The sequence below is a fragment of the Heloderma suspectum genome, chromosome 4 (genome assembly GCF_057233095.1).
Source record: "Heloderma suspectum isolate Gila_16-S chromosome 4, 16-S_ref, whole genome shotgun sequence".
NCBI classification, from domain to species: Eukaryota; Metazoa; Chordata; class Lepidosauria; order Squamata; family Helodermatidae; genus Heloderma; species Heloderma suspectum.
This window is the reverse complement of record NC_139461.1, coordinates 203,499,604-203,524,311: the sequence shown is the minus strand read 5'-3', so window position 1 is coordinate 203,524,311 and position 24,708 is coordinate 203,499,604. Positions and strand designations below refer to the sequence as shown.

Sequence of the window (24,708 nt, the reverse complement as noted above, 5' to 3'; positions counted from 1 at the left end):
CTGCAAATAACCCATGATTTGCTGCCTTAACATGCAAACCAGGTCAATGTGTGGATGAGACAGTCGTGTAAGGAGGAGGGCTTTGTTAGGCAATGGGGAACATTTTGGGACAAGAAGAGCTTGTACAAACAGGACAGGTTCCATGTAAACCAGGAAACCAAGCCACTGGTGCTTAATATAGAAAAGGTGGTAAAGCAGCTTTAACCCATACCCTGGGGAAAAGCTGCGAGGGGCTGGAGAATAACTGGTTTGGGTTGAATCATCCCTAGGGGACTAAGGTGAACATGTTTCCAGTTGCCCAAATGGGGATGGGATGGAAATAGGCTATAAGCATACAGTAAAACACAATAACCAGTCAAAGAAGCCAAAAGGGGGGAAACGCACAGACCAGAGACATCTGTAGAGGGACATCATGTATAGGTGTTTCTATGCTAACGCTAGAAGTATCCAAGCCAAGATGGGAGAGTTGGAGTGCTTGGATTTAAAGGAGAACATGGGCATAATGGAAACCTGGTGGAATGGAGAAAACCAATCGGATAGAGTCATCTCTGGTTATAACCTCTATAGAAAGGACATGGAAGGGCATACTGGAGATGGCGTCACTCTGTATGTCAAAAATGTCATAGTGTCAAACTAAAACCTTAAATGGTGCAAACTCTTTCAAAGAATTGTCAGTGACAATACCACTCTCCAAAGCACTATCAAATTTAATTTATTGTCAAGGAAGTCCATCGCAGTCATGTCTGACTTCAAAAGAGGAAACGTTTCTAAAATGAGGCACCTGGTAGAAAGAAAAATGAAAGGGAAACTCAAGAGGGTCAAATCTCTCCCAAATACTTGGGGATTATTCAAAACCACCATAACAGAAACTCAGCTAGAATGTATACTGCAGGCCAGGAAAGGTAGCACAAAGGCCCAAAGGTTAACAACCATCATGGTTAACAAGCAGTGTCAAGGAAGCTATTAAGGAACTATGGAATTCACCACCAAAAATGTAGAGATGTCTGCCAACTTTGACAACCTTATTAGGCAAATTCCTGGAGGATAACGCTATCAATAGCTACTAGTCATGAGGGCTATATATTATCCAGAGGTAGCTCCTGGTGTCTGAGGGCCCTCTCCCTCAATGAGACTTCTCACCACCATTGCCATCTGCTGATATTGCTCCTCATCCTATTCCTCATTATTGCTACCACTTGCTTGCTTGACAGGCAGAGAACCAGTGAGCAAGGTGGCAGTGGTATCTTTGCTCTTTGTTCTCACCACCACCATTGTCTGGTCCACACAGGTGAACAAGCAGGTTGCATTGGTGAATAAGAGAAAGAAGTCCAGTGGGCCTCTGTTGGGGCATGGGCCCTTGGCAGTGCCCTATCATGCCTGCCTTTGATATTGGCCCTGATATTACTTCCAGTATCAGAGGCAGTATGTATGTGCTGCTTGTGTGCTTCCCATGGGCATCTAGTTGCTACTGTACAAATAGAATGCTGGACTAGGTAGAGCTTTTGCTGTGATCCAGCACAACTCTTCTTATGTTGTTGTGTCTGTATGTGCATTCCTCCCAAATTTTAATTTGGTAAGTAATGTGGAAAAAAAAAATCAGGAAAACGGGGCTGGTTTCTAGCTCTAGAGCTAGCGCGCTAGCAGTGGAGTCACACACCGAAGACTTGCATAGTTAATAACAAGGCAACCACCTTTAAAAAAACAAACAAAAACTGGCCTTTAACAGCAGATGATATTATAGAAATTTAGCAGGCACAGCTTTCCCCCCACCAGTTTTCTCTATACTAGTAATGGCTTCTCGTGCTAAATAAATTTCTATATGTCAAGCTTGCAGTTAAAAGCACAGGAGGATCCATAAAAATATGTGCAAAACACAGATATGTGAACTGAGCCTACCAGATTCTAGGAGATGGGGTTCAAGGAAATGTGTCTGCCACACCCCTGCCTTAGCCATCTTGAAGGCAACATGCAAGACCTCCAGCTGAACCCCAGCTTCAGGAAGGGGGGACAGGGAAAGGCACAAAAGCAAATTCTAAAAATCCAAATGCAAATACTAGCCAATGGCTGAACACAGCTCAAAAACACGTAATACACTTTTTCTTTTCTTTCCATGTTAGGATATGGTTAAAGAGGCTTCTACTTACCTCTTCGTTGCTACGAAGCAGCTGTTTTATTTCAAGACAGTAAAAGTTATAATACCTTTGACATGGACACCCAAATCTGAATATAAAAGAGTAACCATAGAATCTTATGAAAAGGTAAGCGCTGAGTATTCTTTAAAATGTAAATGTATTTGTGCTACTTTAAAAAAAAAACATTGAGGCAAAAATTACAAAATAAGTCTGTAATCTGATACATACCAACTAGAAGAACTAAAGTCCTTTGAATACAATGGGACTTACTTCTGAGCAAATGTCCATAGAACTGGGCTGTACACAATTTAACCTTCTAATAGACATGATGATGGCTTTAAAGTAAAAAGGTAAAGGTGTCCCCAACCAGTCGTGTCCGACTCTAGGGTGCGGTGCTCATCCCTGTTTCTAGGCCGAAGAGCCAGCACTGTCCGAAGACGCTTCTGTGGTCATGTGGCCGGCATGACTGAACACCGAGGTGCACGGAACGCTGTTACCTTTCCCGCCGAGGCGGTACCTATTTATCTACTTGCAATTTCTTGCTTTCGAACTGCTAGGTTGGCAGGAGCTGGGACTGAAGACGGGAGCTCACTCCGTCACACGGCACTCAGGTCTCGAACTGCTGACCTGCCGACCTTCCAGTCTGCAGTTCAGCATCTTAACCACTAAGCCACCGCAGTCCCTAGCTTTAAAGTAGGATTAGGCAAATTCTAGCAATTAAAGTAGGACTAGGCAAATTCTAGCAATTACTATTAGCATCACAACTGAATGAAGCCTCCAAGGGGCTGTGGGGGGGGGATCTTCATAACAATCGAATGAGAAGCACGTTGGAGTATTATCCAGATTTTCATGGAATCAGCTTTGGTCCCTCAGGGAAACATGAAGCAAGAAAAGCCGAGTGTACCATCCTTTACCATCTTGGTAAGTGTACCATCTTCAGCAAAGGAGATCGTTACCTTGTCGTGGTGCTGGAGCTTGAGCACCTCAATGACGTCATGAGCTAAACCGTGAAGGGACACTCAAGATGGGAAGGTCATGGCAGAGAGGTCTGACTAAATACGATCCCTGGGGAAGGAAACGGCAACCCACCTCAGTATTCTTGCCATGAAAACTAAATGGATCAGTACAACCAGAGATATGTTGGTATACCATCAGAAGATGGGACTCCCAGGTCGGAAGATGGTCAAAATGCTACTGGGGAGGAACAGAGGATAAGTTCAACTACCCCAGATGTGATGACGCAGCTAGCTCAAAGCCGAAAGGATGGCTAGCGGCCGATGGTGCTGGTGATGAACGACAAATCTGATGTTCTAAAGATAAACACACCAGAGGAACCTGGAATGTAAGATCTATGAGCCAGGGCAAATTGGATGTGGTTACTGGGGAGATGTCAAGATTAAATATAGACATTTTGGGTGTCAGTGAACTGAAATGGACTGGAATGGGCCACTTCACATCAAATGACCACCAGATCTACTACTGTGGACAAGAGGACCACAGAAGAAATGGAGTAGCCTTCATGATTAATAATCAAGTGGTTAAAGCAGTGCTTGGATACAATCCAAAAAATGACAGAATGATCTCAATTCGAATTCAGGGTAAGCCATTTAACATCACAGTGATCCAAATATACGCCCCAACCATAGATGCTGAAGAAGCAGAAGTAGATCAGTTCTATGAGGATCTGCAGCACCTACTGGATAGTATGCCAAAAAAAAGATGTTATTTTCATTACAGGAGACTGGAATGCTAAGGTGGGTAGTCAAACGACACCTGGAATTACAGGCAAGCATGGTCTGGGAGAACAAAATGAAGCGGGACATAGGCTGATAGAATTTTGCCAAGACAACTCACTGTGCATAACAAACACTCTCTTCCAACAACCTAAGAGACAACTTTATACATGGACTTCACCAGATGGTCGACACCGAAATCAGATTGACTACATCCTTTGTTGCCAAAGGTGGCGGACATCTATGCAGTTGGTAAAAACAAGACCTGGAGCTGATTGTAGTTCAGATCACGAACTTCTTATTGCACAAGAATCAGACTAAAGAGAATAGGGAAGACCCACCGATCAGTTAGATATGAGCTCATTAATATTCCTAATGAATATGCAGTGGAGGTGAAGAATAGATTTAAGGGACTAGATTTAGTAGATAGGGTCCCAGAAGAACAATGGACAGAAGTTCGCAACATTGTTCAGGAGGCGACAACAAAAAACGTCCCAAAGAAAAAGAAAACCAAGAAGGCAAGATGGCTTTCTGCTGAGACACTGGAAGCAGCCCAAGAAAGAAGGAAAGCAAAAGGCAACAGTGATGGGGGAGATATGCCCAATTAAATGCAAAATTCCAGAGGTTAGCCAGAAGACATAAGGAATTGTTTTTAAACAAGCAATGCACAGAAGTGGAAGAAGATAATAGAATAGGAAGGACAAGAGGCCTCTTCCAGAAAATTAGAAACATCGGAGGTAAATTCCAGGCAAAAATGGGTATGATCAAAAACAAAGATGGCAAGGACCTAACAGAAGCAGAAGAGATCAAGAAAAGGTGGCAAGAATATACGGAAGATCTGTATAGGAAGGATAATAATATCGGGGATAGATTTGATGGTGTGGTCAGTGAGCTAGAGCCAGACATCCTGAAGAGTGAGGGTGAATGGGCCTTAAGAAGCATTGCTAATAATAAGGCAGCAGGAGATGACGGTATCCCAGCTGAACTGTTTAAGATCTTGCAAGATGATGCTGTCAAGGTGATGCATGCCATATGCCAGCAAATTTGGAAAACACAAGAATGGCCAACAGATTGGAAAAAATCAACCTATATCCCCATACCAAAAAAGGGAAGCACCAAAGAATGTTCAAACTATCGAACAGTGGCACTTATTTCACATGCCAGTAAGGTAATGCTCAAGATCTTGCAAGGTAGACTCCAGCAATTCATGGAACGAGAATTGCCAGATGTACAAGCTGGGCTTAGAAAAGGCAGAGGAACTAGAGACCAAATTGCCAATATCTGCAGGATAATGGAGAAAGCCAGGGAGTTTCAGAAACACATCTATTTCTGTTTCATTGACTATTCTAAAGCCTTTGATTGTGTGGATCATAACAAATTGTGGCAAGTTCTTGGTGGTATGGGGATACCAAGTCGTCTTGCCTGCCTCCTAAGGAATCTGTATAATGACCAAGTAGCAATGGTAAGAACAGACCAAGGAACAATGGACTGGTTTAAGATTGGGAAAGTAGTATGGCAGGGTTGTATACTCTCACCCTACCTATTCAACCTGTATGCAGAACACATCATGCAACGTGTTGGGCTTGATGAAGCCAAGGCTGGAGTTAAAATCGCTGGAAGAAACATTAACAATCTCTGATATGCAGATGATACCACTTTGATGGCTGAAAGCGAGGAGGAGCTGAGGAACCTCATGACAAAGGTGAAAGAAGAAAGTGCAAAAGCTGGGTTGCAGTTAAACCTCGAAAAACCAAGATTATGGCAACCAGCTTGATTGATAACTGGCAAATAGAGGGAGAAAACATGGAGGCAGTGACAGACTTTGTCTGTCTAGGCGCAAAGATTCCTGCAGATGCTGACTGCAGCCAGGAAATCAGAAGATGTTTACTTCTTGGGAGGAAAGCAATGACAAATCTTGATAAAATAGTGAAGAGCAGAGACATCACACTGACAACAAAGGTCCACATAGTTAAAGCAATGGTATTCCCCTTAGTAACCTATGGCTGCGAGAGCTGGACCATAAGGAAGGCTGAGCGAAGGAAGATAGATGCTTTTGAACTGTGGTGCTAGAGGAAAATTCTGAGAGTGCCTTGGACTGCAAGAAGATCAAACCAGTCCATACTCCAGGAAATAAAGCCAGACTGCTCACTTGAGGGAATGATATTAAAGGCAAAACTGAAGTACTTTGGCCACATAATGAGAAGACAGGATACCCTGGAGAAGATGCTGATGCTAGGGAAAGTGGAAGGCAAAAGGAAGAGGGGCTGACCAAGGGCAAGGTGGATGGATGATATTCTGGAGGTGACGGACTCGACCTTGGGGGAGCTGGGGGTGGCGACGGCCAACAGGAAGCTCTGGTGTGGGCTGGTCCATGAAGTCATGAAAAGTCGGAAGCGACTGACCGATAAACAACAACAACCATCCCTTAAAAATCCACTTTTCACAGGTCACACAGCGCTTGAAAGCAACATACTTCTGGGTTAGGTGGGGGAGTAGAACTGAACATCATCAACTGGGCAGGGGCTTCTCAACCAACGAGAGAGGCTTGTTTCCCACCCCTGTCCAAGCTCCCCCCATCCCAGCTACCACATTATTATCCCTGACAGCATCTGAAGCCTCCCCATGAGAGTACCCCACCAGCGCAATTTCACTCCATTCCAGCCAACGGTCAGGGAGGTAGAGCTCCCACCCCCTTTCTCCCTTTCCTGCCACTTCTCCCTGCTCACAATGACAGGCTTCTCTGCTGTCAATGACAGCCTCCCTTGATCCTGATACTGCGGTGGATCGCTACTGCAATGAAGTGCTTATGCGCATTTGTTTGATCCCAAAGGAAAGAGTAAAAGCTCCCTGTTTGTAATTCTGAAAATGTTCACATCCAAAAATATGCAAAGCAAAAATAAAATCTTAAAGGAACAGAGGTATCTGCGGAATGGGGGAAAATGGGTGGATAGGGGGAATGAAATGCTCACTTTTCCATGGAAAAACTGTCCTCCGCTACAGCATTTGGAGGATCCCCATGAGGGATCCCCACCTGTGCAATTTCACTCCACTCCAGCAAACACTCGGGGAGTTATTGCTTGCACCTCCTTTTCCCCTTTATGCTCCCACCCCCTTTCTTCTGCTCTGGCCAGTTCTCCCTGAAAAAGCAAAGTCTGCAGTACATGACAGCATACCATCAAGAAGGATTGCACTGACAGGTTTTCCTGATGGGGATGGCAATCTCCCCTCAAGCATCAGAGAAGCAAGGAAGTAACACAAGCAACAGAGAAGCGACAAGCATCAGTCTGCAGCCTCTGCTGCCCACTCATAAAACCCCAGTTGTGCACTTCCAGGGAGTAAATACAAGGATCTAGCTGCTTCTCCCATTGTCTACAGCCTCTGTTGCCTGCTTTCCCCCCATTGAAAATCTGTAGCATCTTTTTCCCATTGAGAAAATCTGAGCCACGCTGTTTCAAGTACCACCTATCTAGTGAGAGGAGGTGGCTGGAGGAGCAGGAGCCTGTAGCCCTGGTATTTAGCTGTATCAATATGGCAATATGGTGAAAACTAAAGAACACAGGAGAGGGAGAAGAGGCAGCCAGCAGAGAGAGCAGCAGTGTTAGCAGAGGGAGGCAACTCCAGCCAGCCCTTTCCCTCCATGCAGAGAAGCAGCGAAAGTTACACAGGTATCAGAGAAGCGGCAAAGTTACACAAGCATCAGAGAAGCGCACAATCACGGCTCTCAACGGAGGCAGGCTGGGAAATGGAGGCTAGTTACTCCCACTGGCCAAAAGGAAGCCTAGCGCAATTCTGAAGGCACAGAAGAGCACTCTAGCACTTTGATGAGTTGGAAAGGTAGGCTAGTTCATCAAGTTACCTAGGTTACAGTGGTCATGGCCAGGTGAAAGACATACCCCTAGGAATGCCTGATCATACTGAATTTAAAGCGGAGGGATGGGCACACAACAACTGAACCACAGGGGTGCTGAATTAAAGAAAAACAAGGGAGTAAAAGTACTTTACTCTGTACTTTACTCTGCAGAAATGCAGCTTCCCCACACATAAACTCTGGGATGGCTGCAGACTGACCATAACGTCTTGTGCCACAAAGGACCTCAACATGACCCAATCTGCAGCAAATCATCCATGAAGACAGGCCCTAGGTTCAAGCAAAAGCAGTATACCAACTGCTGGGGGAGTTGGGGGAAGGACAGTCAGTGGGTGACTGTTGTAGCCTTCAAGTCCTGCTTGTGGACTTCCAGAAAGCATCTTTATAGCCACTGTTGTAAACAGGATGCTGTATTAGTTTACACCCTTGGTCTGATCCTGCAGGCCCCCTTTTAAGTTCTAGCATTGTATATACAGTACATTTACTTACAGTACGGTTCCAATACTATGTACGCTTATTTGGATGACAGCCCACCTGAACACACTGAGCAGGGTGGCCATGTGTCCTCTTTCACAGAAGACAGTCCTCTGTTTGAAGGGCTGCCAGAGGCCTGTCCTCTGTTTTGAAGGCATCCTCTATTTGAAAGGCTGTCCAGTTTAAGTGTGGTTTAAAGATAAAGAACCCTCAGAAGGAATATCTGGGTCTGGAAATTGCCCATCAAAAGTACCTGGACAGCAGACTGAGCAAGGCCTAGAGGTCGCCTGGTCACAGTTTTCTACACTATGCTGAGATGTACTGTATTTCTAACTAAATGATAATAATTATTTCTAAATTTGCATCTAGACATATAAATTAGCATATGCACATTTTCTGCAAATTGGTGTCCCCTTTTGCCCTCTTTCTTGGCGATTCACAAGTGGCCACCCTAACACTGAGACTTCTGTCTAAGTTAAAATTCATAGTATTCAGCTGCATGTCCCATGGATTACATAACTATTTACTCAAAGGAAGGATGGGATCCCAGCTGCTTTAGAAGATTTCTCTGTCAGACAAAAACTCCTGTTCAAGTATGTTTATATGTGTGTGTGTGTGTGTGTGTGTATGTGTGTGTATGTTTGTGTGTGTGTGTGTGTGTGTGTGAAAAGTGTGTATGTATGTGTGCTTGCAACCGCACGCATGCATATCCAGCCACCAGCCCCACAACAGACATCACGCATGGTGATCTAGGAGATTTTTTGCCACAACAAAAATTGCCATTTAAAGTACTTGTAATTTATTTTCTTGGAGATCTTTAAACCAGGTCCTATTTTATTTTAGGCTGATGTCATAGTGGCAGAGCCTTTCCTGAAATATGGAGATGATCCCTACACCTTGCAGTATGGAGGGTGTGGGGAAAAGGGACGATACATTCATTTTACATCTAACTTCCTGACAAATGACAATTTACTTGATGTTTATGGATTACGAGGTAGGTAGTACCAGGTAGTACCAGTTAATACAAACAGAAATTTGAATTATTAAAATGCTAAATTGTCAAGGTTTTGAAAGATAATAAAATAGAATAAGAAACATCTCGAGAAACCACAAATCTCTTTGTTTTATGCAGTAATCTCTCTAAACTAATAGGTTTAGTTTAAAATCTAAAGGGTCTTAAGTTTACATAGGAAGTAGCAATATTTCCAGGTTAAGTTCATCAGTTCATTTTCAAGGCATAAAAGCAATCTTCTTGAAGCTAGCTGGTCAAGACCTGCGCTTGTTTAGTTTCAGCAAGGTTACTGTATCACGTATCTTCAGACTACATGCTACCAGGTCAGCCCTAACATTAGGCAGATTGAGATGGCTGCCTCAGGCTGCAGGTGCCTGTGAGCAGGGAACTGTGGCGAGGTGCTGGAGCACAGAGCTGTGTCTGCACATATCCTGCTTTGTGCGCCCTAAGCTAGCCTGCTCCACTCAGTTGCAGTGGAAGATGGGTCCTGTTTCCAGTGTTGAAATAAGATTCAGCTGCTAGTCCATTGAGCTTCTGTACATGGGATGTGATCAAGGGCACCATTATGTTCTTTGCCTCAAGCAACCAAATGTCTCTGGCTGTTCATGACTGGGATTAAAGTGTAAAGCTTCCACATAGTGCACTGCTGTTCACACTTTAATTTGAAGCTATTAACAATTGATGTAAAATGTACACAGCCAAGGAAAAATGCATCTTTCTCTTGAACAATAGAAGTATAGCTGCACTTTCCAAAATTACCTCAGTAGCACAATTATTAAAGGCATAGGAGCCATCATACTGAAGAGTTGGCTGTCTCTGCTATAGCATAGCAGTCTTGTGACTGGGCTGCAGCGGGGAGGGTCGGGTATTATGATCACTGTTTATATTGTAAATTAAATAATTGTATTACAGTTAGGGCTGTTATTGGTTTACCACAGGCAGAGTCTTTGTCCATGAGTGGGCTCATCTCAGATGGGGGGTCTTTGATGAATATAACAGTGATGCACCTTTCTATACTGCTGGAGAAAAAAAGGCTGAAGCAACAAGGTACCCTTCTAAAAGTAGTTCTATAACAAATATTTTACAGGTGATGTTTGTTATTTTGTTATTTTGGGTGTGGTGTCAATGCCTGTCAAGGGGATTAAGCAGTAGTATAGAGAGCATTTTGCTCCAACAGTAATGGTATGGGGAACTTCACAACTTTGCATAACTGTAGCTTAAATGTATTAACATGATCAGCCACTTGTTAGTAATGACTCTTCTCTTCTTTGGATGGAGATGTTTTATCCAAAGCAATATAGTGTTTTTTATAGCCGTGTGTTATCATTTCTTGACCTTTTGACTGGCTAATTATATTTGTTTCTAATACTGTTTAGATGCTCAGCTGGTGTCACTGGTCAATATAAATTCCAAATTAGCAAAGGAACATTCAGAAATTGCAAATTTGAACACCGAACTCAGCTGTATGAGGCTGGATGCCAATTTATTCCAGACAAAAAACAAACTACTCCAGCATCTATAATGTATATGCAAAGTCTCTCTTCAGTAAGTATGACTAATGTCAGTCAAGAAGCTATAAGATTTATTCAGATCTAATCTCTATCTTCAAAAATACAAGATATTGCCCATGCCCAGTTTTTGTCAAATTAAATATGGTTTTAAGATATTGTAGTTTGAACACTTGCAGCTAATCCAAAATCCCTCAAGGTTTTGCTGATTATTTCTCTAATAAGATCACAGATATTCATTCTTCTCTCATTCTTCATACTGTTCCTTCTCCTACTATTTTTTCCTCTTCTATAACCTTCCAAATTTTTCTTTTTCTCTCAGCTTTTCTTGATTGTCAGTTCCATTACTCGGCATTCTAAAGCTACTAGTCATCCTGTTGTTCTCTTCCTTTCCATTTTCTGCTATAGCTTTAATTCTTCCCCCCGTTTTAATTATTATTAATCTTTCTATGAGATCCAGCTCATGCCCATTTCTATTTAAACATGCTGTTAGCTCACTATTTTAGCCCCTCTCTTGTTGCAAGCAAGAGGCATATGGTTAGTGATGCCAGCACGATCTCTGACTGGTGGGCACTGGCAAAGTTTCCAGGGACTCTGAGGGCATGTCTGCCACTTTTACATCATTTCTGTATTTTCTACTTGTGTGCTTCCCCTGTCCCCTCTTGTGCTGGGCACACATTGGATATTGCAGTGTCCAGTGTAATGATGGTAAATCTTCAGTTCTGGCTTAATGTGAGCTTGTCACTTCGGGCTTCTTCACACGGAGCTTTAATCCTGCTATTGAGATTGATTACTCACGAAGTTTGCAGGTCCTTTAGATGACGTCCTCAACCTCCAGGGCATCTCCTGCACTAAATGAGCTTTATTCCATTTTTTTAAAGATCTGAGATAATGAGCTATCAAATTACAGCACTTGAGTTCCGCTTGAGTTCCCTTGTGAAAAGAGGAAAACTCGCCATAAGAGGAGCTAGACCACAGCACCATCTAGCTGCTGCATAATGAAACATGTGGAAGACTCAGATAAGGGGGAAAACGAAGGGGAAAGGAAGCACGTGTAAAGGGAGTCCATTGTAATCCTGCATTTAAAATGGAAGCAGAAAACCTCATTTTAAATGCGGGATTTTAGGCTGGTGTAGAGATGCTCCTAGTCAGACTTCTGTTTCTCTGAGGCAATCTCCCATTTCCTGATGGAAGACACACTTGGCAGCAATGGTATACAGTTCTCTCATCCTCCTTTCAGCCCTGTCAACACTGGTGAGGCTCCACTTCCAGGTACCCCTTTCTTTGGGAAATGGGGGATTGCCCCAGTGGTTCCTGTGACAGCCCAGTGGGAAAGGTGCTTAGAGGAAGTGGAGCACAGGTCTCTCATGTTCCAAATAGCTGGCAGGGCTGAAAGAAACATGAGAAAGTTGCTCCTAAGCTCCCTTCAGAGTTCCTTCTACCAGGAAATGAGAGAACAACTCAGAAAGCAAGGTGTGGGTGAGGATGAACATTGCATATTTATATGAACTAATGGGTCTTGTTCTAATTTTTATGACAAATTCTGTACAGTAGACCAATCCTATTATTTCAATATTGCTGGTGGGGTGGGGAGACGTTAGGCAGTATCCAATGGCAGACCTACTTAGATTAGGCCCATTCACTTCAATGGGTCTACTCTATGTTGGAGTACCATTGGATACTGCCCATTGGCTGAGGCTGACTCTTTAAGACCTGGATGCTGAACCTCTTTCAGCCCAACGGCTGAATTCTGTTTTGGAGAAGCTCTTGGGGGCTGCATTTCAGTAGTGGGAGGGGCCGAAGGTTTGTAATTTACAACAGCCCCCTTCACCTGTTACTCTTGTGAAGGGGCTCCATGTGAACAAATGGTAGCATGGCTTCAGAGGACTGCACAGAGATCCCTTCACATGAATAATGCATAAAGGGGGCTGATATCTGTGTAATAATATAAGCCAAACAATGCAATTCACATAAGCAAACAAGACATTTAAAAGTAAGAATTGGACAAAATATTGGTAATATCAGGCACCAGAACTTAGAATCCCTCCTTAGTACAGCATTGGCTGAAGAAATCACGTAGGAAATTTAGCTTTGTGGTGTAGAGAAATGCTGAAATTGCTCATGCACAGGGAGTGTACAAGGGTTTTAGCTGGAGTACCATTTCCCAAGTTGAGCTTGGTGACTGCCTGGGGATGCCTCCAGATGCGCAGCTCCTAGTCCTACCAAATCATTTCTCTTCCATTGTAAATCCATTCCGTCCGTGTTTCGCGGATTGTAGGGATGTCAGAGAATTCCGCGATGGATCTCGGTGAGGCTGAATGCCAGTGCATTCGGCCCCCCGAAATCCATCACGGAACGGCCTGCCACCCCTCCCCGCCCCCATGGATCTCCCCCGGGACGAGACTTACCTGGGGCGGATGTTCCGGATGGCGGTGGCTCTGGTGGCGGCTTTGGTGGCGGCGGCTGGTCTTCCGACCAGCTGCCGCCGCTGCCATTTGCAGTCTCGTCTTTTTCTTTCCCCCCCCCCATAGACGTGATAGGCTACGTAAAGACTTACGTAGCCTATCACGTCTGGGTTTAAAAAAAAAAATGCGTACGCAAATGGCCACTGCCATTTGCGTTCCTTATTTTTCTTCGTCTTAGTCTATGTCAATATTTACATAGACTAAGATGAAGAAAAGAAAGGGGAACGCAAATAGCGTAGTGGGCACTATTTGCGTTCCCCTTTCTTTTCTTCGTCTTAGTCTACGTAAATATTGACGTAGACTAAGACAAAGAAAAATAAGGAACGCAAATGGCGGCGGCTGTAGCTGCCGCCATTTGCGTGCGCGTTTGTTTGTTTGTTTGTTACCCAGAGCCCTCCGCGGCCGGAAATCCGGCTGCGGACGGTCCTGGCCTGGGCCTGGCCGGCTGCTCCACGGAGCCACTGCGGAGTACAGCCGGCCGTCGAGGATTCCGGGGTGGAGGACCGGATCACCTTCCCCCCATCAAGGATTCCGGGGGGAGGGATGGAACACCTCCCCCCCCCCATGAACAGAATCCGCGGAAAGGTAAATGACTTTCATACATCCCTAGCGGATTGTCAGGCACCTTTCGTTCCATTGTCTGCCATCCACGGAATTGAAATGTGTTTCCAAATTTGCACATATGAAAATGTGTAAATTCCCCCCCCCCATGTGCATTTTCACACTTTAGCCTATGGGGGAAATGCACATTGTTGGCTGGGTTTTTAAAATTTTGCCTATTTTTCTATGACGTTTGCACAACATTCGGGAAAATTCAGAAACCAGTCCACAAGGTTGCAGAATCCTCCCATCATGGGAAAAGCTGGTCTGCTGCAGAATCCGTGGGTCAGATTAATGAAAACCTGAACTTATTTGCTTCTGTTGCAGAGTCTTCTGACATCCCTAAGTGTGGAAGCAGCCTGACCCTCCCTGCCTTGTGGTGAAATTATAGCAGCTTTAGGTTATTACTGCAGATATAACCCCCCTCTTTTTTAAAGGTGTAATTTCTTTATAGAGCACAGCATTCTGCTAAACTTCTTTGAGATGGAATCTCCATTATATAAAAGGCCTTTTATATTAGAACTAATAATAGTTATTATTAGTCATTATGATGTGTGTGGGGCATCTTCAGGGGTGGGGACTTTTATATTACAAGGTCCACTGGAGGCTGGGTGCATCCCTCTGCAGGATCCCTCTGTCTCAGTGAAGGTCAGGCCACACACCATCTGGGATGGAAGGCATAGTTTGCTCTCACAATACCGTTTCCTAATTCTTTTCCCCATTGAAACAAATGACAGCTATCCAGTTGTAAGGAGAAAGGAAAGTGATTCAGTTGGCATTGAGAAGTTATACGTTTTGTCTTGGTGTCCTCCAGTAACTCCAACCATTGAAAATCAATTCTGCTGCTATCTGCCTAGCCCCATTCTGGGTCCTACTGCTTGGTCCCACTAGAGTGTGATGGAATGTCAGGAACTGGTTTCTATATATTACAAGTGGGACCTGCAACAAAGTGTTGCAGTGTGGAGTGCTCCTGTTCAGGGTTCTAGACACTCCATTCCATCCCCCCCTCCCAACAGTCGATCAGCATTCTGAGCTCACTCAGTAGGCTCAGTATTCATTGTGTTATTTTGCCCCCCCCCCTTTAGGGTTTTCATTTTAAATGTTTTTTGTACTTCTGTAAAACTTGGGGTTCCCCACAAACCTGCTGATACCCCCTCATGTGCCATCTTGCCTACATAAGGACCAGCACGTAGAGAACTGAGCTTGCTATTAATATGTATTTCCATAATACGTATTTGGGCTCGGTGGGTAAACTGGGACAGACTCTTTAGAGACACTTGTCATTACGTTGTTGTGAGGCTGAGTATAAAGTATGCCTAGAATTAAAAATACTCAGAGCCTCTGAAGCCCTTTTTGTACAGCAAAGGATGTCCACATTTGCACCATCATTTTATAATGTGGGCATGGCCATCATAAAGTAGGAATTCCTGTTAAGGTTGTAGTCCTGAAATATTCTTCTTACCTTTTATTTAGGTTACTCAGTTCTGTGACAAAAGTAACCACAATATTAAAGCAACAAATATGCAGAACAAACTATGCAACCACAGAAGCACCTGGGAAGTAATTATGGACTCTGCTGACTATGCTAGCTCATCTCCACTAAGTGCTCCTCCACCTGACCCCATTATCTCCTTGCTGCAGACACAGGACCGAGTTGTATGTCTAGTTCTTGATGTTTCTGGAAGTATGCGTGAGGTAAGTCTATTTTTTTCCCATTTCCAGAAGAAATATTTCCATACAATGAGATAGCTCCAAAACAATGGAAAGGGGGAACAATCCTGTGGCTGTTAAACATGTCCAAACCCACTTCTCTGCCTCCTCGCAGCCGGTGTGGAAAGAACCTCACTGACTGCTCTCCAAGGTCAGGAACCCAACCTTGGAGGATGAGGAAAGGGGATGTTTCAATGGGCAGGGAGGGGCAGGGAAAGGAGAGGCTGGAATGTGAGTAATCCTGAGGCCTTTCTAACCTCCTTCCCTCCCCTGTCCAACATGCCCCAGCTAGATGGGCAAAAAAGCCCACCCAGCGAAACTGCAGAGTGGGAGAAGTGGGGAGGCGAAGCTCACCTCCACCACTCCTCCCGCTCTGCATTGGATGACCATAAGCCACTAAGTTCAGAAACTTATGGTCTTTGCGATAGGATTTCATCCTTAATGTTAATAATCAACACAAATGTCAACACTGAGGCAGCAGGCTGAGCTACATTGCGCCCGCCATCGCAATGAATTCGGTGTCCCATCAGGTTAAACGCTCTTGCATTAAAACATGATTATTCACACTCACCCATTTTCCCCGTTGCCGTTCTTCATCGAATGTGCGAGCTCAGTTCACACTCGAGCGCTGTGCTGTTTTCCTGCTGTTTTCCTGCGCGCGCTTGTCTGATCTCAGATGCTAAGCAGTGTTGGCCCCGGTCAATAACTGGATGGGCGACTGCCTGGGAATCAGGCCACCTGCATTGAGCAGGGGGTTGTTCTATCCCTTCAAATGAGACTAAGTTTTATCCCTTCCTATGCCCTGCTCCGGATGGTTTTTTTTTAAATTAAGGCATTATCCTTGCAGAATCGGGGCTTCTCCGCGATGTTTTTTTTTCTAATTCAGGCATGATCTTTGAAGATTCGAACTTGTGAAGCTTCACAACTTCGAATGTTGGATGATCATGCCTGAATTAGAAAAAAAACATTGTGGAGAAGCCCTGATTAGGGACGTACGAAAGGCTTACCTGGCTCCACGCCAGGGCATCCGTGGTGGGGGGGAGGCGCTCCATCCCTCCCCCTGGAATCCTCCCCGGCCAGCTCCGCTCGGCAGTGGCTCCATGGAGCCACCGGCTGGGGCCAGCCACAGCCGAAGTTCCGGCCACGGCCGGGCTGCTACGGCCACAAATGGCAGCCGTCATAGCAGCTGCCATTTGCATCCTTGCAGGCAGCCATGATAGGCTACGTAAGTATTTATGTAGCCTATCACGGCAAAGAGCAGGGGCGCAAATGGCAGCCGCTACGCCATTTGCTCCCTTGCTCTTTGCCATGATAGGCTACGTAAATACTTACATAGCCTATCACGGTAAAGGCAGCCACACAAATGGCATAGTGGCCATTTGCGGCTGCAGCAGGCCAGCAGCGGCCGGCCAGGAGACCAGCCGGAGCCGCCGCTGCCACAGCCACTGCCACATCCGCCCTAGTTAAGCTCCATCCGCGGGGTGGCGGGGGCGGGAGGCCGTTCTGCCATGGATTCAGGGGGGCAGATTCTAAAGAATCCGGCCTCACTGGAGTCCATGGCAGAATTCTCTGACATCCCTAGCCCCGATTCTGTGAGGATAATGCCTTAATTTAAAAAAAAAAAACATCTGGAGCGGGGAATAGGAGGGGGTAAAAGTTAATCTCATTTGAAGGGATAGAATAACCCGCTGCTCAGTGCAGGAAGCATCCAACTACTGACCGGGGCCAACCCCGCTTAGCTTCTGAGATCAGACAAGTGCGCGCACATCCAGCCCTTTGCTTGTTGCTGAGGAAACAGGGGCTGCTGAGGAAGCTATGCGATCAGTAGCCGGAAGAAGGCATGGGGCCATTGAGGACAGGAGGCAAATACAAACACTGCTGTATATGGACAGGTGGGGGAGGGGACTATGACCAGGTATGGTAGCGAAGGCGAAAATCAGAGCACATTAAGGGGAAATACCGGGATATTAGGGTATTGAAAGCTGGAGCACGGAAGTGGGAAATTCCAGTTCCAATTTGAGGCGGCTACTGTGTAGTGTGAAAGGCGGGCGGTGAAACCTCATTGGAAGCGAAAAAAGGCAGTAAGTGTAGATCCAGCCAGCATCTCTATAATAAGTTGTATATTATGTTAGAAATTCTGAGGCTTATTTTGCTCTACCTGATCAGATATGTTAATATGGAGATTTATCAACTTACAGTGACAGATTAATACAGGAGAGAAGTTATCACAGTGTAGGTTCCGTCTCCAAAAAAGAATTACAATATGCTGCCAGTCAGCACTGATTGGGCACTGCTACTCCGTGATAATTGAGGCAGGGGGCTTTTGTCACGGGGCTTGCTTGCTTTATTATATAGTAAAAATTATCTCGCCTTTCCATATTCAGTGCCCAAGGCTTAACAATAAATCAGAACAATTGCGATAAAATCACATAAAATCATTTATCTCAAATTACAGAAAGGGAAGTTAAAAACTGCAGCCAGCTAAAACACTAAACCAAATTTTGTGCAGTAAATTGTGCTGCAAATTTCAGAGCCTGGGTGCAAACCCTAAGAAGGCCCTTTTCTGAATTTGTATCATCCACACCTCAGACATTAGTGGGATGCAGAGAAGAGCTCATCTGGCAGGTCATAATACATGAGTAGTTTCATATCAAAGAAGGCAGCCCTTTAGTTATCCTGGCCCTAAGCCATTTAGCATTTAAGGACATAACCCTATGGCCAGTAGTTAACGGCTAGGCAGCCGTAGGATATGTCGGTTTCCAGGAACCAACCTCAGAGCCTGAGCTCCGAGGTCGGTCCCTGGAGAACTGATTCCCCCCCCTTCCCGCACTGCCTCATAGGCAGCGCAGAATGGCCCTGTGCTCCACGCTCAGAAGAAGAGTGTGGAGCGGCAAAAACAGGGCATTCTTGGGGGTGTTCTGGGGCAGGGAAGGCAGAAATGCCAGTATGACACATCCAACGTGTCGCCCGGCAGCTGCTTCCCCCGCTCCGCCTTCCCGCAGCTAGACAGCCGAAATCAGCTGTCTAGCTGCAAATGCAGGGTGGCTGAAGCGCGGAGGGGACGATCCCCTCCACGCTTCTCCTGCCCTGCCTTGGACAGGCGGTTGCCTCTGGGTTCGGAGGTGGCCGCCTATCCCGGTAGGATTGCTTCCTCCAAGGTCATAACCAGCATTTTGAATTGGGCTCAGAAACAAATTTGAAGCTCATGCAGTTGTTGTAACAGTGGAGTAATGTGCCTCCAGTATCCAGCCTCAGCCAACAGCTTAGCCACAACATTTTAAACCAGCTGAAGTTTTCAAACCCTTTTCATAGGCTGCTCTGCTAAAGTATGTTACACTAGTCCAATCAAGATGTAGCGAAGACATGGGTCATCATGGGCTTTTGTTGCTGTTGTAATTTCCCCTTTTTATCGTTCACTCAGATATTTTATTGGAGCTTGTAAAATAAATAAGCAAATAAATAACAATTCTTGAAAAATAAATACATAATTAAATAAGGGATGGGTCATAATAATCAGATCTGATGTTTCAAGGAATGGGCATAGTTGATGCAGCAGCTGATTCCATAATGCAGCACTGTCCTGCTTGAGACTGAGCCTTGGCTGTTCACAAGCAGATACAGAGAGCGATGCAACAGAATAGTGAAGCTGGCAAGCAAATGGTCAAGCACACAGGTTTCAGTCCAAGGAGGTTTAGGCTAAGGCAGGATTGGTCAAAAGCCAGCCAGAGGTCAGAACACAGGCATGAGATCAAGCAGCAGCAGCAGTAGTCAAGGTAACAAGCAAGAGATCAAACACAGTAAATCAGTGAGATACATTACACAGTCCAGACTTAGTAAACAGAGTATCATTCACAGGGCACAATTCAGGAGGAAAGGTACACAGCAGAGCCTGGATGGACCAAGCTGTTCCAACACTGGCTGGGTTTCTAGTGAAGGTTTTTTAGCCCAAAACCAGCTGAACACCACCCAGAGCTCATCTGTAGTAATCAGAGCTCCCTTTCCAGAGCCTACACCTGAGGAGTTGCTGTCTCCCGAGGAGACCTTTTCTGGAGCTGAGCACTCCTTTGCACAGGAGCCCTGCTAGTCTGTTGCTTGAGGCAATGATGCCCCCGGGGGTCAGGGGGTGTCTCAGCATCTGCCTCAGCAGCAGAATCCCTCTCTCCTAGCAGGGATGGTCCTACAACCCCCCCTCCCAGGACACAGTCTTCTGTGGCAGTCCCTGGTCTGGGGTACCCTGGGCTTCTGAGGCCTCTAGCTCCTCCTCTGAGGAGGATTTCTCCAGTCGGGGCATGATGGGTACCTGGAAAGTGTCCAGCAGCACTCAATATGGGCAAATCATATCATTAGCACCTGCTGTCTGCATTTGTATACTTCAGCCCTGACTCAGCCTCTCGTTTCCCCACAACTCAATAGTAGCCTTCTTCAGTAACTATGTGGCCCCTCTCTTCTTTTGTGATGTACTCCATCAGAGTCACATCCAATAGCACTGACAAAGGACTTGTACGGAAAATTCTACAGAAGCTAGAAAGAGCTACATAAGGCACAGAGCAAAACTGAAACTGGTTAAGAATTGAGAATAATGAGTCAGCAGTTTAAATGACACACACTTTTTGCATGTTGCCCTAAGAGAAAGAGGAATAATTTGATTGAAAGGTAGAGTATAAATCTTCAAAATTAACTAAACAACTCCTATGCAAATAAAAACAAAATAGCTAATTCAAAATTCTGAAATTTAGTTGATATTTGTTTAGCAGATAACATACAGACATTTGTAAAGCAAAAAATAATAATGAAAAGAATGTTATAGGATGAGGTCTCTCCAAGAATTTTCTCCAGAACAAATCCCATTGAAATGAACTGTGTTCTTGCCCAGTCATTTCAATAGGGCATGTGCAGGAAAGCTTCCACATGGATTGTGCCCCAAATAGCAACATAGATGACTTCAAGTATAACCTGGTGGGATCTAAGCTAGTGGTGACTAACGAAGAAAGAGATTTTGGGGTTGTGGTGGACAACTCTATAAAACGTCAACCCAGTGTGTGGCTGCTGTAAAAAAAGGCAAACTCCATGGTAGGCATAATTAGGAACAGAATTGAGAATAAAACTGTCAGTATTCTACTGCCCTTATACAAATCTAAGGTGCAACCACACTTAAAATACTGTGTACACTTCTGGTCATTGCACCTAAAAACAAATATTGTAGAGCTGAAGAATGTGAAGAGGAGGGCACCTAAAATGATCAAGGAGCTGGAGCAACTCCCCTATGAGGGAAGGTTACAACAGCTGGGATGGTTTAGCTTGGAAAAAAGATGAGTGAGGGGAGACATGATAGAGGTGTACAAAATTATGCATGGTGTGGAGAATGTGGATGGGGAAACATTTTTCTCCCTCTCTCATAAGACTAGAACCTAGGGTCATCCCATAAAGCTGACTGGTGGAGGTTCAGGACAGATGAAAGGATGTACTTCTTTGCATGGCACATACTTACACTGTGGAATTCACTACTACAAGATGTAGTGATGGCCACCAATTTGGATGGCTTTAAAAGGGGGTTATACAAATTCCTGGAGGAGAAGGCTATCAATGGCTGCTAGTTCTGATGGCTATATGCTACTTCCAGTATCAGAGGCAGTAAGCCTATGTACACCGGTTCCTGGGGTGTACTCATGTCCTGCTTGTGGGTTCCCTGTGAGCAGCTGGTTGGCCACTGTGTGAACAGAATGCTGGACTAGATTGACCCTTGGACTGATCCAGCATGGCTCTTCTTATGTTCTTATGAGGTTATTCAGGATACTCATAAATTGAATGGATTTGTTTATATTTTATTAACATAAGTTTATCAATGTGAATTTTCCCAAGTACAACAATCTATCATTAAGAACATAACCTTTTCAGTCATTTTTCTTTGCTGTCTTTCCTGGAACACACGTACAACACTATGCTTCCCCATTCCCTTTCTTCACATGCAGCATAATCGCATTGGTCGGCTGAAACAAGCTGCAGAACTATACATCTTACAGATCATTGAACTGGGTTCCTGGATTGGAGTTGTCACATTCAATAGTGCAGCAACAACTAAGACTGGTTTACAACAGGTTGTCAGTGACACAGTGCGCCGAACTCTTACAGGCTATCTGCCTACTACAGCTGATGGAGGAACTAACATATGTGCTGGAGTACGCAAAGGATTTCAGGTGAAAGAGAACATTTTCCAGACACTTCTATTCTTATGTTTCTCATTTTCAGTCTTATTTTTCCAATTATGAACATTGCTGTTGGGTTCTATTATTAGAAAGCTTAGGAAACTGGTTACCTTTTTTTGTTTGGGGGGAATTTTTACAAAAAGGAAACAGACATCCAGCTATTAACAAGGGAGCTGTATTTGTATTAAAGTCAATAGCTAAACATCCAAGAAAGTGGATGGAAAAAATGCAGGCTGTTCCTACCAGAGGTTGCCACTTGGTGGCAGAAGAGTGTTCCTAGCTGAGAAGTGGTCAGGGTTGTGTAGTGGGCCAATAGGAATTTTATAATGACACTGTTGTATAATGGGACACTAGGAGCTTTAAAAACAAAGAAAAATCAGTGATGTCATCTGACCATGCTTGTCTGGTTTAGGTTTGCTATACAATGTGATCTTCCTCCCGCATCTTGATTGTTTCTCAGTGGCAACAGCTGAAGAGTGCAGATCTACCTCTTACCTCCACTAGATCCAAGGCCACTTGTGTTCATGTTGAAAAGCTGCTGAAAATTACAGTAAAAAGCTTTTAAAGGTCACAAAAGGGCATTAGTGGAGTTTTACTCCTCACCAATGATATCACAGGCATTTCCAATAGGTACCCAATCCTATACAAGTCCACCTATAAGTCAGCCCCCTGGGGTTCAATGGGACTTACTCCCAGGAAGTAAGGACAATGCAATCATATTTCATAATGAACTTAATATCATAACTGATTATTGCTAGGCGGGAAGAAAATCACTTTTTTTCCTTCAGCAAAATATTGCTGTTGAAAGTACTGGGAATATGTGACAACAAAAGTAACAAAAGCAGTATCTTGGGGTAAAATGTTTGGTTCACCCAACATCTGAATAATAATTGCTTAGAGTCAAATAATCTGCTCCCTGTGTAGGGCAGGCCACTGAACACAAGATACATTTTATTAGTAATCAAATGGAGGGAAGTTAATATAGGCCTTTAAAGATGGGGCATGGTGCAGACTTACTAATTCATTCCCTCAACCTGAGTTTGCAGACATGGTCCAGCCCTTCCAGGTAGCACCACTGCTGCAACCCAGTCTCCCCTGGGAGCCCTGCACTGAGCTAGAACAGGAAAGGAAACACCAAGGAGCAGAAACACCCACACCCAACTCACCCTTTCAGAAGAATACCATGGTTGATGGTATTGAAAGCCACTGAGAAGTCAAAGATAATCAATAGAGTTGTGTTTGCCCTGTTGTCCCACAGTGTGATTAAGGTGATTTCAGTGCCAAACCCAGGTCTAAACCCCAACTGAAATAGATCTAAAAAATACATTTCATTCAAGAGAGTCTGGATTGGCAACCACATGCTTGAGCACCTTGCCCAGTAAGTAGCCATTTGCCACCTGCCAATAACTATTAAAATCTTCTGGATATAAAGAAGGCTTCTTTAAGGAGGCTGTGACTATCCCCTTGCTTAAAGAGGAATTTACCAGCTCCCCTGCCCCCCGCCCCCGGAATAAGCCATGAGGGGCAAGGGGCAGTATAAAAGTGTTTGCTTGAACTCAGCCAACCACTTTTTCCACATTCTTGAGCTGAACCAACTTAAAGTTACCCATCAACACAGGATCACACAGTGCTCTTGATGTTTTCACAGACTGATGGGCCTTAATTATGGAATCTAAGTCATGGCGGATCCAAGCAATTGTCTCCTCAAAATGCCTTGCAAAGCTGTGTGACAGCGTGCCACCCAGGGTTCCATTACACCACCCAGTGGAACAGTATCTAATATTACTGAAACCACTCAGAAAAACTCCACTGGATAACATTGCAATAATGCAACAGTGTAGCAGTGTTGCTTCTTTGCCACCATTACTGCCACAGAGTAGGTTTGATAATGAGTTCTTACCTGTGTTAAGATGGACCCATCATGCCTTTTCAGCTCAAGGGAGGTTTAAAAGCTTTTAAGAGGTCTCAAAAAATAAAAAGGTCTACTTGGGGCTGAAATGACACTAAAGTAGATACCAGACAAGCCTCCCCTAGGAGAATATTCTATGAACACTGGTAATGCTGTGGAATCTGTTTGCCTTCTCTCCCTTTTAACTCTGAGACTAGAAGAAAGTGTCAGTTGTACAGCAGCTGGGAGAGGAATAGAATAACCACTCTGTGTAGGCTTATTTAAAAGACTGCTTCAGGCCATCTTGTAACCTTTTATTCTTTATCTTTAAAATAGAAAAGCAGGATATGTTGTCACTTCCTTAACAACAGTAAGATATGCAGCCATTTCACCAAATTTGCTTCTGTTCCAAGTGGGAAATTAGCTCACCCATATTTGATGCTTGTAGAGCTTTGTAGAGGTTTCTCCTACACTCTAATTCCAAACAGCTTCCTCTGGCTTCTATGTTATGTGTTCTAATATTGCTACTCAAATATAAATGTTCTTTTCTATACAGGTGTTTACACAAAAGTATCAAAGTACTGAGGGCTGTGAAATTGTGCTCTTGACAGATGGAGAGGATGGAGGTATAAACTCTTGCTTTGGTGAAGTCAAAAGTAGTGGGTCTATCATTCACACCATTGCTTTGGGGCCAAAAGCTGCAAAAGAACTAGAAACATTGTCAAATATGACAGGTAAGTGAGTAACCACAATATTAAAGTATTAATGGCAGCTGGTGCCTCCCCCAAAGTGAGAATGTTACAACTCCAGGCCTTCTGCCACATTATGCCCATCCACACAGTTGGTCCTCCTCCTTGATGCACCCATGGAACCTCTCCTATCAGCCATGATAATGAAATGGAACCTCTCAGTTGAGGAGCAATATACCTTTGAGTAACAGGGATCACTTTTGGCATCATGCTCTGCTTGTAAGCGTCCAAGAAACATTTGGTGGACCACTGTTGGAAACAATGCTGGATTATTGATTTGTCCAAGGCCACAAATTAAGGGCCATACTAGAAATGTGGGAGATCCCCGATCAGACCTCCTGACATGGGGGTTTTACACTTATAAGC

At 44.5% G+C, this 24,708-nt stretch overlaps 1 protein-coding gene across 1 annotated transcript in view; it reads left to right on the top strand.

Annotated features, from left to right (window-relative positions):
- Positions 1-24,708, top strand: part of LOC146347971 (calcium-activated chloride channel regulator 1-like) — a 48,849-nt gene that overhangs the window by 4,450 nt on the left and 19,691 nt on the right. The window contains exons 2-8 of the mRNA XM_084848217.1: positions 2,118-2,258; positions 9,051-9,201; positions 10,158-10,266; positions 10,596-10,764; positions 15,266-15,487; positions 21,472-21,696; positions 24,150-24,327. Of these exons, the coding sequence (XP_084704343.1) occupies positions 2,118-2,258; positions 9,051-9,201; positions 10,158-10,266; positions 10,596-10,764; positions 15,266-15,487; positions 21,472-21,696; positions 24,150-24,327 (1,195 nt within the window). The remainder of the gene's footprint in view (positions 1-2,117; positions 2,259-9,050; positions 9,202-10,157; positions 10,267-10,595; positions 10,765-15,265; positions 15,488-21,471; positions 21,697-24,149; positions 24,328-24,708) is intronic.